The 15,000-nt window shown below is 39.9% G+C and overlaps 1 protein-coding gene across 1 annotated transcript in view; it reads left to right on the top strand.

Annotated features, from left to right (window-relative positions):
- CNGA1 (cyclic nucleotide gated channel subunit alpha 1) overlaps positions 1-15,000 on the top strand; it is a 42,138-nt gene that overhangs the window by 11,639 nt on the left and 15,499 nt on the right. The window contains exon 2 of the mRNA XM_033214746.1: positions 14,518-14,638. Coding sequence (XP_033070637.1) covers positions 14,520-14,638 — 119 coding nt within the window. The 5' untranslated portion in view covers positions 14,518-14,519. The remainder of the gene's footprint in view (positions 1-14,517; positions 14,639-15,000) is intronic.

Genomic DNA, 15,000 nt, shown 5'->3' on the forward strand with positions numbered 1-15,000 from the left:
ACGTACCTCAAAATAATAAGAGCTATTTATGACAAACCCACAGCTAATATCATACTGAATGGGCAAAAACTGGAAAAATTCCTTTTGAAAACTGGCACAAGACAGGGATGCCCTCTCTCACCACTCCTATTCAACATAGTGTTGGAAGTTCTGGCTAGGGCAATCAGGCAAGAGAAAGAAATCAAGGGTATCCAGTTAGGAAAAGAAGAGGTCAAATTGTCCCTGTTTGCAGATGACATGATTGTATATTTAGAAAACCCCATCATCTCAGCCCAAAATCTCCTTAAGCTGATAAGCAACTTCAGCAAAGTCTCAGGATACAAAATTAATGTGCAAAAATCACAAGCATTCTTATACACCAGTAACAGACAAGCAGAGAGCCAATCAGGAATCAACTTCCATTCACAATTGCTTCAAAGAGAATCAAATACCTAGGAATCCAGCTTACAAGGGATGTCAAGGACCTCTTCAAGGAGAACTACAAACCACTGCTCAGTGAAATCAAAGAGGACACAAACAAATGGAAGAACATACCATGCTCATGGATAGGAAGAATCAATATCGTGAAAATGGCCATACTGCCCAAGGTGATTTATAGATTCAATGCCATCCCCATCAAGCTACCAATGACTTTCTTCACAGAATTGGAAAATACTGCTTTAAAGTTCATATGGAACCAAAAAAGAGCCCGCATTGCCAAGACAATCCTAAGTCAAAAGGACAAAGCTGGAGGCGTCACGCTACCTGACTTCAAACTATACTACAAGGCTATAGTAACCAAAACAACATGGTACTGGTACCACAACAGAGATATAGACCAATGGAACAGAACAGAGTCCTCAGAAATAATACCACACATCTACAGCCATCTGATCTTTGACAAACCTGAGAGAAACAAGAAATGGGGAAAGGATTCCCTATTTAATAAATGGTGCTGGGAAAATTGGCTAGCCATAAGTAGAAAGCTGAAACTGGATCCTTTCCTTACCCCTTATACGAAAATTAATTCAAGATGGATTAGAGACTTAAATGTTAGACCTAATACCATAAAAACCCTAGAAGAAAATCTAGGTAGTACCATTCAGGACATAGGCATGGGCAAGGACTTCATGTCTAAAACACCAAAAGCAACGGCAGCAAAAGCAAAAATTGACACATGGGATCTAATTAAACTAAAGAGCTTTTGCACAGCTAAAGAAACTACCATCAGAGTGAACAGGCAACCTACAGAATGGGAAAAAATTTTTGCAACCTACTCATCTGACAAAGGGCTAATATCCAGAATCTACAAAGAACTCAAACAAATCTACAAGAAAAAAACAAACAACCCCATCAAAAAGTGGGCAAAGGATATGAACAGACATTTCTCAAAAGAAGACATCCATACAGCCAACAGACACATGAAAAAATGCTCATCATCACTGGCCATCAGAGAAATGCAAATCAAAACCACAATGAGATACCATCTCACACCAGTTAGAATGGCAATCATTAAGAAGTCAGGAAACAACAGGTGTTGGAGAGGATGTGGAGAAATAGGAACACTTTTACACTGTTGGTGGGATTGTAAACTAGTTCAACCATTATGGAAAACAGTATGGCGATTCCTCAAGGATCTAGAACTAGATGTACCATATGACCCAGCCATCCCACTACTGGGTATATACCCAAAGGATTATAAATTACTCTACTACAAAGACACATGCACACGTATGTTTATTGCGGCACTATTCACAATAGCAAAGACTTGGAATCAACCCAAATGTCCATCTGTGACAGACTGGATTAAGAAAATGTGGCACATATATACCATGGAATACTATGCAGCCATCAAAAAGGATGAGTTTGCATCCTTTGTAGGGACATGGATGCAGCTGGAAACCATCATTCTTAGCAAACTATCACAAGAAGAGAAACCAAACACCGCATGTTCTCACTCATAGGTGGGAACTGAACAATGAGATCACTTGGACTCGGGAAGGGGAACATCACACACTGGGGCCTATCATGGGGAGGGGGGAGGAGGGAGGGATTGCATTGGGGAGTTATACATGATATAAACTTCATGCACATGTACCCTAGAACTTAAAGTATAATAAAAAAAAAAAAAAGAAAAAAAAAAAAAAAAAAAAAGGAGTTGGCATGTGGGGAAATATACCAGAATAGTCATGTCTTCATTCTGACGCTGAAAAGGAGTCAGTGAAGCATTTCTCTTCTTAGAAAGCAGTTGTTTCTCAGTAAAAATTACTTTAATTATATTTTAAAATATATGTACATGTTCATTAGCAAACATAACAAAAATTCTTTATTTCCTATTTATTGACTACTGCCTGCTAGTTATTTTCATTAGTTGTTTGGATACTGGAGTGAGATAGAAAGCATTATTTATTGTTGTCTTCACTTGAATATTTAACATTTTGTAAAATTTAAGTCATTATTAATTTTACTTTCAATAATGAGATATGTTTTCTACATTTTTCTATATCAAATGATTTTTCTTTCATTTTAATTTACTTAAGAGTCCTATGAATTGGCAAGAAAAGGTCTGAGAACAGATGGGGACGGTCCTGCCTTGGACTCTCTCAGGGCAGAGTATAAATGGGTGGACATGATTGATAGTTCATTGTAACTCAAAAGTATATGCTACCATGAGGATTATGTTTATTAAACTGATAGTAGAAATTGTCATTTACTGGGCTCGTACTATGTGCCAGGCATAATGCCAAGCACTTAACTCATTTAATCCTCACCACAGTTTGTGAAGCAAATGTTATTCCAGAAAACAAGATGAATTTTCTAAAGAACAAAGTTGTCCAATAATGGATCGGAAAACAAGATGAATTTTCTAAAGAACAATGTTGTCCAATAATGGATGGGGCTACTCACAAGGCAGGAAGTTCCCACAACCAGAAGTGTTCCAAAAGAGACCAGGTGATCATTTATCAGGAATATGATAGTGGCATTCCTGTTTGAGTAGAAGGTTGGCTCAAGTGACCCTTGAAATTATAACTGCTTCTAGGTTTCTATGATTCTACTTTGCAAATGCCATCACACCTTGTAATATAAACCAAATAACACCAGCAAAATCACTCAATTTAAAATCCAGTTATTGGCTTGGTATGGTGGCCCACGTCTGTAATCCCAACACTTTGGGAGGCTAAGGTGGGAGGATCATTTGACGTCTGGAGTTCAAGACCCGCTTGAGCAATATAGTGAGATCTCATTTCTACAAAAACATTAGTCAAATGTGCTGGCATGTGTCTGTATTCCCAGCCACACAGAAGGCTGAGGCAGGAGGACTGCTTGAACCCTGGAGTTTGAGGCTGTAGTGAGCCATGATCACACCACCGCATTCCAGCCTGGATGACAAGGTAAGACCCTGTGTCAAAAAAAAAAATTCAGTTATTATGTTTTAAACATATCAGTTCTTTCTGTCAGTTGAGACACTAGTGTTATTTGCTTAAACTTATAATACACGTAGTTTTTGGTTTATTTTTTCCTGTTGAGGTTCAGTGGCCCTCAAGTTTAAAAGTGGATTATTGAAATGGTATACTAGAATTATGACAACTTTAATATTAAAATTTAAATATGTTTTTGATTTCTCATCTGTAGTGCCAAAAATTTGGGGGAAATTAGGAATCAGTGTAACGAGAAGTTAAAAGCATAAATTTTTGGCATCATATGTACTTTGGTTCATATAGCTACTATATTGAGTATATATTCTAGCTATATGTTTTTGGCAAATTAAGTACCTTTTCTGAGTTCCACATTCCTTATCTGTAAGAACCTGAGGAAATACTTACTTCATAGTTTGTAGTGAGAATTACCTGAATAGAGTGCTTTGTGTCTGGCATAGAGTAAGAACCCAGTAAATTGTCAAGTAAATTATTACATTAAAGAATAGCATCACTAAAAACATATACTTTTTTTTTCATTTTCAACAATGTATTTATTCAACCTGGCACATCCAAAATATTATTCCAACATGTAGTCAATTTTTTTGTTGTTGTTTGTTTTGAGATGGAGTCTTGCCCTGTCACCAGGCTGGAGTGCAAGTGGCACGATCTCAGCTCACTGCAATCTCCGATTCCCTGGTTCAAGCGATTCTCCTGCCTCAGCCTCCCGAGTAACTGGGATTACAGGCACATGCCACCACGCCCAGCTAATTTTTGTATTTTTAGTAGAGATGGAGTTTCACCATGTTAGCCAGTATGGTCTCAATCTCCTGACCTCATGATCCACCCACCTCGGCCTCCCAAAGTGCTGGGATTACAGGCGTAAGCGGCCGTAATCAATATTTTAAAAATCGGTAATGAGATATCTTGTATTCTTTTTTTATGCAGACGCTTCCAGCACATCTCAATTCACATGTTAAATTTCCAAGTAAATGCTCAATCTATATTTAGATTTATAAAATTCACAATTGAAATTGAAGGTTCACATATCAAGTTGTTACAAACACACTTAAAAGTCTCCTAATAACTTTATTATCACTTCAAATAGTTAAAATTAAATAAAGTTTAAAATCCAGTCCTCAGTCTCACTAGCCACATTTCCAGTGCTCGGTAGCCACAAGAGCTGGTGCCCACCACATTGGACAGCATTTTTTTTTTTTTTTTTTGAAACAGAATCTTGCTCTGTCACCCAGACTGGAGTGCACTGCAAGCTTCACCCCACCCCCCTGTCTCAAGCCATCCTCTCACCTCAGCCTCCTGAATAGCTTGGACCACAGGCATGCACTACCATGCCTGATTAATTTCTGTATTTTTAGTAGAGATGGGGGTCTCACCATGTTGTCCAGGCTGGTCTGGAACCCCTGACCTTAAGTGATCTGCCCTCCTTGGCCTCCCAAAGTGCTGAGATTATAGGCATGAACCACAGCACTCGGCCTGGGCAGCTTATTTATAATTGGTTCTCAGCTCTGGCTACTCGGCAGAATCCAGAATCCATAGAAAAGGCTTTTAAGAATACAGTTCCACAGCCCCCATCCCCAACCTTACTCAACGGGAGGCTGGGAAGGACTCTGGTCCCAAGAGGCAGCCTGTGTTTCCTGATGGAAGGATGTGACAGGGCTGTATCTTTAATGTTTCACCTTGAACATTGGAGATAGCTTCAAGGAGGAGGTAACTAGATGTGTCTTAGTCCATTTTCTGTTGCTTATAAGAAATATCTGAAATGCAAATCAAAACCACAGTGAGATACCATCTCACACCAGTTAGAATGGCGATCATTAAAAAGTCAGGAAACAACAGGTGCTGGAGAGGATGTGGAGAAATAGGAACACTTTTACCCTATTGGTGGGACTATAAACTAGTTCAACCATTGTGGAAGACAGTGTGGCAATTCCTCAAGGATCTAGAACTACAAATACCATTTGACCCAACCATCCCATTACTGGGTATATACCCAAAGGATTATAAATCATGCTGCTATAAAGAAATATGCACACATATGTTCACTGTGGCACTATTTACAATAGCAAAGACTTGGAACCAACCCAAATGTCCATCAATGATAGACTGGATTAAGAAAATGTGGCACATGTACACCATGGAATACTATGCAGCCATAAAAGAAGATGAGAACATGTCCTTTGCATCATTCTGAGCAAACTGTTGCAAGGACAGAAAACCAAACACTGCATGTTCTCACTCATAGGTGGGAATTGAATAATGAGAACACTTGGACACAGGGTGGGGAACATCATACACCAGGGCCTGTCATGGGGTGGGGGGAGGGAGGAGGGATAGCATTAGGAGATATACCTAACATAAATGACGAGTTACTGGGTGCAGCACACCAACATGGCACATGTATGCATATGTAACAAACCTGCATGTTGTGCACATGTGCCCTAGAACTTAAAGTATTTAAAAAAAAAAAAGAAAAGAAATATCTGAAACTGGGCAATTTACAAAGAAAAGGAATTTTTTTTTTTTTTTTTTTTTTTTTCTATTCTGGAGTCTGAGAAGTCCAAGGTCAAGGCCTTTCTTCTTAATATTTTTGATGCAAATATTTTTGTATTTAAGAATTGAGGTAAAATTTGCATACTGTGAGTAAAATGCACATATATTAAGGGTACAATTTGATGACTTTTGATCACTGTATACACTCATGTAACCACCTTCCCCAATTTTCATTCCAGAAAGTTCCCTTGTGCCCTTTTCAGTAAATTTTACCCCCCTTAGACAACTACTATTTTTATTTCTATCACCAATGTTTTGCCTGTCCTTGAATTTTATATAAATGTAAGTGTGCAGCATATACTCTTATATCTGGCTTCTTTCATGTTTTTGAGCTTCATCCATGTTGTTGCAAGTATCAAGAGTTCATTTCTTAGCAAACTATCGCAAGAACAGAAAACCGAACACCGCATGTTCTCACTCATAGGTGGGAACTGAACAATGAGATCACTTGGACTCGGGAAGGGGAACATCACACACTGGGGCCTATCACGGGGAGGGGGGAGGGGGGAGGGACTGTACTGGGAGTTATACCTGATGTAAATGACGAGTTGATGGGTGCTGACGAGTTGATGGGTGCAGCACACCAACATGGCACAAGTATACATATGTAACAAACCTGCACGTTATGCACATGTACCCTAGAACTTAAAGTATAATAAAAACAACAACAACAACAACAACAACAAAGAGTTCATTTCTACTTATTGCTGAAAAGTATTTCATTGTTCTTTTAAACCAGATTGTTTATCCATTCCTCTATTGATGAAAATATGGGTTGCTTCCAGTTTAGGACTTCTATAAATATAGCTGATGAAAACATTCTTGTACAAGTGTTTTTATATACATATGATTTCATTTCATTATATGTGTTTTGATAAGCAAAAGTTTGGAATTCTAATGATATCCAATGCATCAAAAATATCTTTTAGATTTAGTGTCTTTTTTGTGCCCTAAGAAGTCTTGCCTATCCCAAGTCATGAGGATATTTTCCTGTGTTTTCATCTAGAAGCTTTATAATTTTAGCTTCTATGTTTAGGTTGGTGATCCATCTTAAATTGAATAAATACATATGGTGGAATTACTGAGAAACAGAGTAGTTGTGTGTTTGTAGGTAACTGCCAAACAGTTTGCCAAAGAGGTTGTACCGTCCTTCGTCCCACCAGTGATGTGCGTGACATTTGGGGTCTTGGTCTTTTAAATTTTAGCCATTGTACTAGGTGTGAAAATGTATCTTGTGGTTTTAATTTGTATTTATTTGTAGACTAATATTTTTATATCTTCTTTTAGGAAGAATTTGTTGAAGATTTTTGTTTATATTTTTATTGGGTTGTTTTTATTGTTGATTTGCATAAAATTTCATAAATATTATGTATATAAGTCTTGTCAGATAAATGTACTATGAATATGATTATCTGTGGCTTGCCTTTACATCTTCTTATATGTCTTTTGATAAACAAAAGTTTATAATTTTGATGCTATCCAATGCATTAAAAATTTATTTTAGAGCCGGGCAAGGTGGCTCACACCTATAATCCCAGCACTTTGGGAGGCCAAGGTGGGCAGATCACTTGAGGTCAGGAGTTTGAGACCAACCTGGCCAATGTAGTGAAACCCTGACTCTACTAAAAATACAAAAAAATTAGCCAGTCGTGGCGACAGGTGCCTGTAATCCCAGCTACTCATGTGGCTGAGGCAGGAGTATTGCTTGAACCCAAGAAGTGGAGGTTGCAGTTAGCCAAGATGGCGCCACTGCACTCCAGCCTGAGTGACACAGTGAGATTGTCTCAAAATATTTTTTTTTCTTTTAGATTGAGTATCTTTTTTGTGCCCTTTCTAAGAAATCTTGCCTACCCCAAAGTTATGAGAATATTTTCCTATGTTTTCTTCTAGAAGCTTTGTAATTTTAGCTTTTATGTTTCAGTCTGTGATCCATATTGAATTAATTTTTGTGGTGGTGTGAGGTAGGGGTGAGTTTTCTTTTTTTCTTCATGTACTTTTAAAATGATAATTTACTTTATTTGCACACTCAGGCCACAAAGTTTTCAAGTTTCCAGAGTAAACATAGATTAGTGGAACTAATTAAATCTGACTTACTTTTGGTGGTCCAAAGGCTCTTAGATGAATGTGTACCATTGGTTGTTGCTATTGATTTCTCATTTCTTTTGAGTTTCTGTTTTATTCCCTTTGCCTCTGATTAAGCACTGTAGTTTTTGTGAAGCTGTCGGACACCAGCACTCACATTTGCCATCAACTTTCTCCCTGGTGACTTGTACCTGTCTTTCCCTATAGTTTCCTAACCTTTCTCAAAATCTTCATGCTTCATGTCTTTGTTGATTGATCATATAAAATCTTCTTCACAAGCATTTTCTTCTTTATGTTGTTAATTTCTCTATAAACAAAGTAATTCTGTTATGGCAAGTGATTTTATTTTTGTAATAAAAATACATTTATTTGTAGCTTTAACTTTATTACTTATGTTTCTGTATTACTTAAATGAAAAATGAAATAGTTATAATGGATTATGGTTAAGGTTCTCAACTAAAACTTGGTGCAGAATTGATTTCACTTTAAGGCTAAAAAGCTTTAGTAAATGTCAGGTATTATGTTCAAGAGCTCCTGCATGAACTTTTCCGAAGAGCTCACAATCTAGCAGGGGAGGAGGACGTATCAGTACCCATGTAGTAGCCAGCGTGTATAGAAGAAGATGCACAGAACTACGGGAACAAAAAGGAGGGTGTGCTGGATTCTGTGCCCAAGTAATCATCTACGGGTTTTTTTTGTTTTTTTTTTTGAGATGGAGTCTTGCTCTGTTGCCCAGGCTGGTGTGCAATGGTACAATCTCAGCTCACTGCAACCTCCACCTTCTGGGTTGATTCTCCTGACTCAGTCTACCAAGTAGTTGGTATTACAAGCACCTGCCATCATGCCCTGCTAATTTTTGTATTTTTGTAGAGATGGAATTTCACCATGTTGGCCAGGCTGCTCTTGAACTCTTGACCTCAGGTGATCAGGCTGCCTCGGCCTCCCAAAGTGCTGGGATTGCAGGCGTGAGCCACCATGCCTGGCCTCATTGATGTCTTTTCACAGGGCATATATGAACTGATTTTTGAAGGGCAAATAGGATGTTTCCTGGGAGAACAAAAAGGGTCAAGAATTCCCTGCGAAATGAACAGCATGAGCAAAGTTATTGTTAAACAGAGGTGTATGTAAAAATTACAAACACAGCCAGGTGCAGTGGCTCACATCCCTACACTTTGGGAGTCCAAGGTGGGCAGATCACGAGGTCAGGAGATCTAGACTCTTCTGGCTAACATGGTGAAATCTCGTCTCTACTAAAAATACAAAAAATTAGCCGGGCATGGTGGCACATTCCTGTAGTCCCAGCTACTTGGGAGGCTGAGGCAGGAGAATCACTTGAACCTGGGAGGTGGAGGTTGCAGTGAGCTGAGAGCCTACCACTGCACTCCAGCCTGGGCAATAGAATGAGACTCCGTCTGAAAAAAAAAAAAAATTATAAACACATCTATCTGATACATTATCAAATGCTTACAACATAGGAGAATGACCAAAGCTAATCAAGATTTCTGAATTTTTGAAGCCTTAATACTGTTTGATCGGTTCAGTTCTATGTCTGGTGGGAGATCTTTTAAACAGCATAAATATGTTTCTCATCATTGCTAAACTCACCTTTCTTCAAATTGCCTCTAGTGTTCGTGAACTACAGGCACAAATATCAGTGATTTTCTTATTTCCATTTTAATTTTCATTTTATTTTTAGAGATGAGGTCACTCTCAGGCTAGAGTGCAGTGACACAATCACAGCTCACTGAAGTCTCGACCTCCAAGGCTCAGGTGATCCACCTGCCTCAGCCTGCCAAGTAGCTGGGACTATGGGTGCAGTGCACATCACCACTCTGGGCTAATATTTTATTCTTATTTTTATTTTGTAGAGATGGAGATCTTGCTATGTTGCCCAGTCTTGAACTCCTGGCCTTAAGCAATCCTCCCACCTCAGTCTCCCAAAGTGCTTGGATTACAGGTGTGAGCCATCATGCCCAGCCTGTGATTTTTGCTCACTTCAATAAAAGATCCATGAATATATTTAAGGAGACAACATTCTCATCATCTTGAAAGGTTAGACTAATGTAAAAATTTGCAGGCCAGTGGTGGTGGCTCATGCCTGTAATCCTAGCACTTTGGGAGGCCAAAGTGGATGGATTACCTGAGGTCAGGAGTCTGAGACCAGCCTGGCCAACATGGTGAAACCCTGTCTCTACTAAAAATACAAAAAAATTAGCCAGGCATGGTGGCACGCACCTGTAATCCCAGCTACTTGGGAGGCCAAGGTAGGAGAATCACTTGAAGCCGGAAGGCAGAGGTTGCAGTGAGCCAAGATTGTGTTACTGCACTCCAGCATGGGTGACAGAGCGAGACTCTGTCTTAAAATAAATAAAAAAATTTTAAAAATTGAAATTTGCAGTAAATTCTGGAATTTCTCATAATGTAGATATTTAAATGCCAGCAGAAAAGGCAGTTTGACCATTAATGTTTCTCCTAAATTTTCTTCAAACAACAACAATAGTAACAAAAAGTCTAGGAATGTGCTCTGCTTTTCTCTTCTCTACCACCTCTCCCACACTCCCTTCTTCCCTTTTCCTTCCTCTTCTTTCACATTTCCCGTTCTGTCTTTTCCTCCCCCTTCCTTTCCCTCATTTTGACAACCTTTTCCAATGTTCTACAACACTTCATGTATCGAAAATCAGGAAAGTAATTTGTTCATTTGCAGAAACTGAGTTGTACACTGGTCTTTTTCAATAGAAAGAGCTTTAATTCTTGGAAATAGATGCTAACAGTCATTAGAAGGGCTGGGGCTCTAGGCTGAACCATGGGCATGACTCCAGAACAGCATCCCAGAATTCCTATGAGTCACTTCCACTGCAACCTGGCACAACAGTTGCCCTACTCCTGCTAGGTGCATTCCAGCATCACCTGGATGCCCTTTCTTTGGCACCAGGAAAGCTAGTAACAAGATGGGGATAGCTGCCTCAGAATACCCAATGCATCCTTGCCCGTTCTTGCTGGCAGCCATAGCAGAAATGGAAGATCCATTGTCTTCACCTCACTTCTACCTTCCAAATTTCATACAAATACGTTTAATTGACTAAACCTAAATGCCATAGGTGCTGTCCAGAATCTGAGCTGCAAAGCAGACTGAGTAATACAGATTTTTAGCTCTTCCAGTTTTTGCAGATCATTAAAGAACACTAGAAGGAGAGAAGAATGGATGATGTGGGCCAATTCACCATATCTGTCACCCTAGGAACCATTTCAAAGTCATTGTAAATTCAGTGAGTTTTCATAACTGCTAATGAAATGTCTCATGAGTATAGTTTTTAAAACACAAAACAAGATTTGTTCATGCCGTAAGAATTTCTTAAGTACCTATTATGCGCAAGCACTCTGCTAGGGTTACAAAAGTCTCCCTCCTAGAGGAGGTTGTAGCCTTGTGAAGACAGTGTGTGTAACAATTTTAGCAAGTGGAAAATAATTGAAATATGTACAAAATGCAGTGGCAGAGAAGAGAAGGAAGTAATTATCTAGATCAAGGGTGAGGAGTCAGTGACTTGGACTTGAGCAATGGATAACACCTATTTGGACTCAAGAGAAGTGAACTTTTGAAGTCCAAGGAAAGCACATGCAAAGGCACAGAGGTGTGAAACAGCATGGCTCAGGCAGGGTACTGCAGCCAGAACACCACTTTGTACCTTAGTAATAATCTGTTTTCATAGCATAGCCCAAGCATTAAAAAAATTGTTATATGGGCCAGGTGCGGTGGCTCATGCCTGTAATCCCAGCACTTTGAGAGGCTGATGGGGGAGGATCACCTGAGGTCAGGAGTTCAAGACCAGCCTGACCAACACAGCGAAGCCCTATCTCTGGTAAAAATACAAAAATTAGCAGGCGTGGTGGTGGGCACCTGTAATCCCAGCTACTTGGGGGACTGAGGCAGGAGAATAGCTTAAACCCAGGAGGCAGAGGTTGCAGTGAGCTGAGTGAGCCTAGATGATAGAGTGAGACTCTGTCTCAAAAAAAAAAAAAAAGAAAGAAAGAAAAAGAAATTTTATTGGATTCCAAGAATTCATTTCCTAATTGAGTCACTGAGGCATGTACACAAAACTGTTAAGTAATAAAACTAGGAAAAAGTGATACTAAACTATTTAACATCTATTATAGTCATTGAGCACTTACCTATCAGAAAAGGATAGTTATAAAGCATGGTTATAAACAACAGGTCTAGCTGTATCGCTGGGTACCTTTACACAGCAACCCTGTTTAAATATAGTTTAAAAGTCCCTGGGCCCATGGAGTCTTTGGATCCAAATAAACTTACATAGTCATCAATGGCACAGAATTTCAGCTCTACCTACACCCAGAGGGCTGTCAGGCTTACCCCTCTCAAAAAGGCTCGCAAGGTTTTCCAGGGAATCCCTGAAGGGGTGCCTCACATGTGCTCCTTTTGAATAGAACTATGTTCTTTAAGTGGTTGACTCTTTTAAGGGCAAGTATCAAACTCAAAGCCTAGGTGATCAAGGCCAGTAAGGAATTAAGGGGAGGAACATTCTCCACTCTGCAGTCAGAGCCATTCTGGCACCGAGTATTGGAAGCCATGGAAGAAGCAGGTGATGTCATCTTTCATGTGGTTATAAAATGGGAAGGTTTCCTGATTCCCGTTGCAGGACATGCGGCAGGGGTGTGGCTCATCTGTTTGGTCTCCTCCCTCACCGCTGCTCAAACCCCTGAGGGAAGGGGGAGCACGCAGACGGACAGGTCCCAGAGTCCAAATGGGCATGTGTTATAGTGAGCTCCTTTAGCCTTGCTGTCCGGGGACAGCTGAGTGTTAACCTCCCCACCTCCATTCTTTTCCGGAGTCCCGGACAAATCAGGTCATATGAACTGTTTGAAAGGTGATGAATGCGGAGACTTTGTTGAACAGTAGAGGTGACTTTCAGAGGGATGGGGAGTTGGAGTTCCGGGAAGGTGGAGGGGTGTGGGGATGATCTTCCCCTGGAGTTCTGCCGTTCTGGACACAACTCCTCTTGATGTTCAGATGCCTCTTCCCTCCTTCTCCGCCGTGCCATCTTGCTACTCTCCACCACTCTCCGCTGCTCTCTGTCATTCTCTGTCACTCTGTTCCTCTGCTCCTCTCGACATTCAGCCGCTTGTGTGTGTGCCCGCTAAGGTCTCAGGTTTGTATGGGCACAGGATGCGGGGTACGTGGCAGCCAGAGTGGTCCCGGAAAATGCATCATTGGGGCAAAAACAGGAGTGCCTGTTTTCACTTAGGTCCGAGGGCATAGGCCCGACTGTGGAGCCCTCGCCAGGGACCCCGGCCTTCTCTACCCAGCACTTGTCTGTCCCCCTTCCCGCATCAGTTACCGACATTCTCAAGGTGAGTACCCTCAAACTAGAGAAAGGATCCTTCCTGAGGACCATGAACAGAAATCATAGTCGGATGGAAGCTGAAGCCAGTGAAGAAGGCAATGTCTCAGACAGCAGCCAAAGGGGCATGGCCTGTGCTGAGAGCAGCTGGAAAGTGAATTGAGATTCCACCCTGCCTCCTCTACCTGCGCTGAGGAAATTGTATGCCCTGACTAGAGTTTAGGCCAGTGTTTTCAAAATATGTTGCTTGGGTATATATGCATCTGAATAATTTAGGGGACTTGCTAAAAATGTGATCAATTTTATCTTTATTTCTTCTAAAGTTTGAATACCACTTAGGACTCTTTTTGTCTAAATGCCTATAGAAATTCACAGCTGATTACCTCCATTACATCTACTGCTTTTTACTGTTACTTAATTGCTTGATGGGTATGTGAGGTCCCTATGGTTTTGTTCTACACTATATTGCTTGAGTATTTCAAAACTGGGATAAATCCAAATTTGTAAATGTTTTATACCTCTAGTACATTCTTAAATTTAAAAAAATTTTACAAAAAACTAGTCAATGGAAATTAGGGGAATAAGCCATGCCTGCATTCTATTAAAGAATAATTCCTGTGTAAAACTGCAAATAGACAGTATTATAGTCTTAGAAAAATGGTAGGGTTGATACGATTTGGGACACCCAAACTTCATCTTGAACTGCGGCTCCCATACCATAATCCCTATGTGTCATGGGAGGAACTCAGTGGGAGGTAGTTGAATCATGAGAGTGGATTTTTCCCATGCTAATCTCATGATTGTGAATAAGTCTCATGAGATCTGATGGTTTTGTAATGGGGAGTTCCCCTGCACACGTCCTCTTGCCTGCTGCCATGTAAGATGTGCCTTTGCTTCTCCTTTGCCTTCTGCCATGATTGTGAGGCCTCCCTAGCCACATGGAAGAGTCCATTAAACCTCTTTCCTTTATAAATTATCCAGTCTCAGGTACATCTTTATTAGCAGCATGAGAACAGATAAAGGTGAAACTTTTCACATAGGGTGAAACTTTTGATTATATATGTAAATATGTAAAAATATCCTTCCCACTAATAAGACTTCTTTCTCCTCAGATATGAAACTAACCATGAAGAAAAATATTGTCAATACACAACAGTCCTTTGTAAATATGTCCAGTGTGATTGTACCAGATATTGAAAAGGAAATAAGAAAGATGGAAAATGGAGCATGCAGGTAAATCCAAACATTTTCCCATGCATTTTTAATATTTGCCACAGTTCTTTAATTTAACTAGTTTAATTTCAATTTAGCTTTATAATTTGTAACCTTGAACTTTGTAATGTATTTAATTTAGCAAATTTATTCATACTTTGGAACGGCATAACTTGTCTAACAAATAACACAGACTTATATGTTTATTTATTTATTATTTATTTATTTATTTTGAGACGGAGTCTCACTCTGTTTCCCAGGCTGGAATGCGGTGGCACAATCTCAGCTCACTGCAACCTCTGCCTTCTGGTTTCAAGCAATTCTCCTGCCTCAGCCTCCTGGGTAGCTGGGACTACAGGTGCGCACCACCATGCCCGGCTAAT

Source organism: Trachypithecus francoisi, unplaced genomic scaffold, assembly GCF_009764315.1.
Source record: "Trachypithecus francoisi isolate TF-2019V2 unplaced genomic scaffold, Tfra_2.0 Lachesis_group1, whole genome shotgun sequence".
NCBI classification, from domain to species: domain Eukaryota; kingdom Metazoa; phylum Chordata; class Mammalia; order Primates; family Cercopithecidae; genus Trachypithecus; species Trachypithecus francoisi.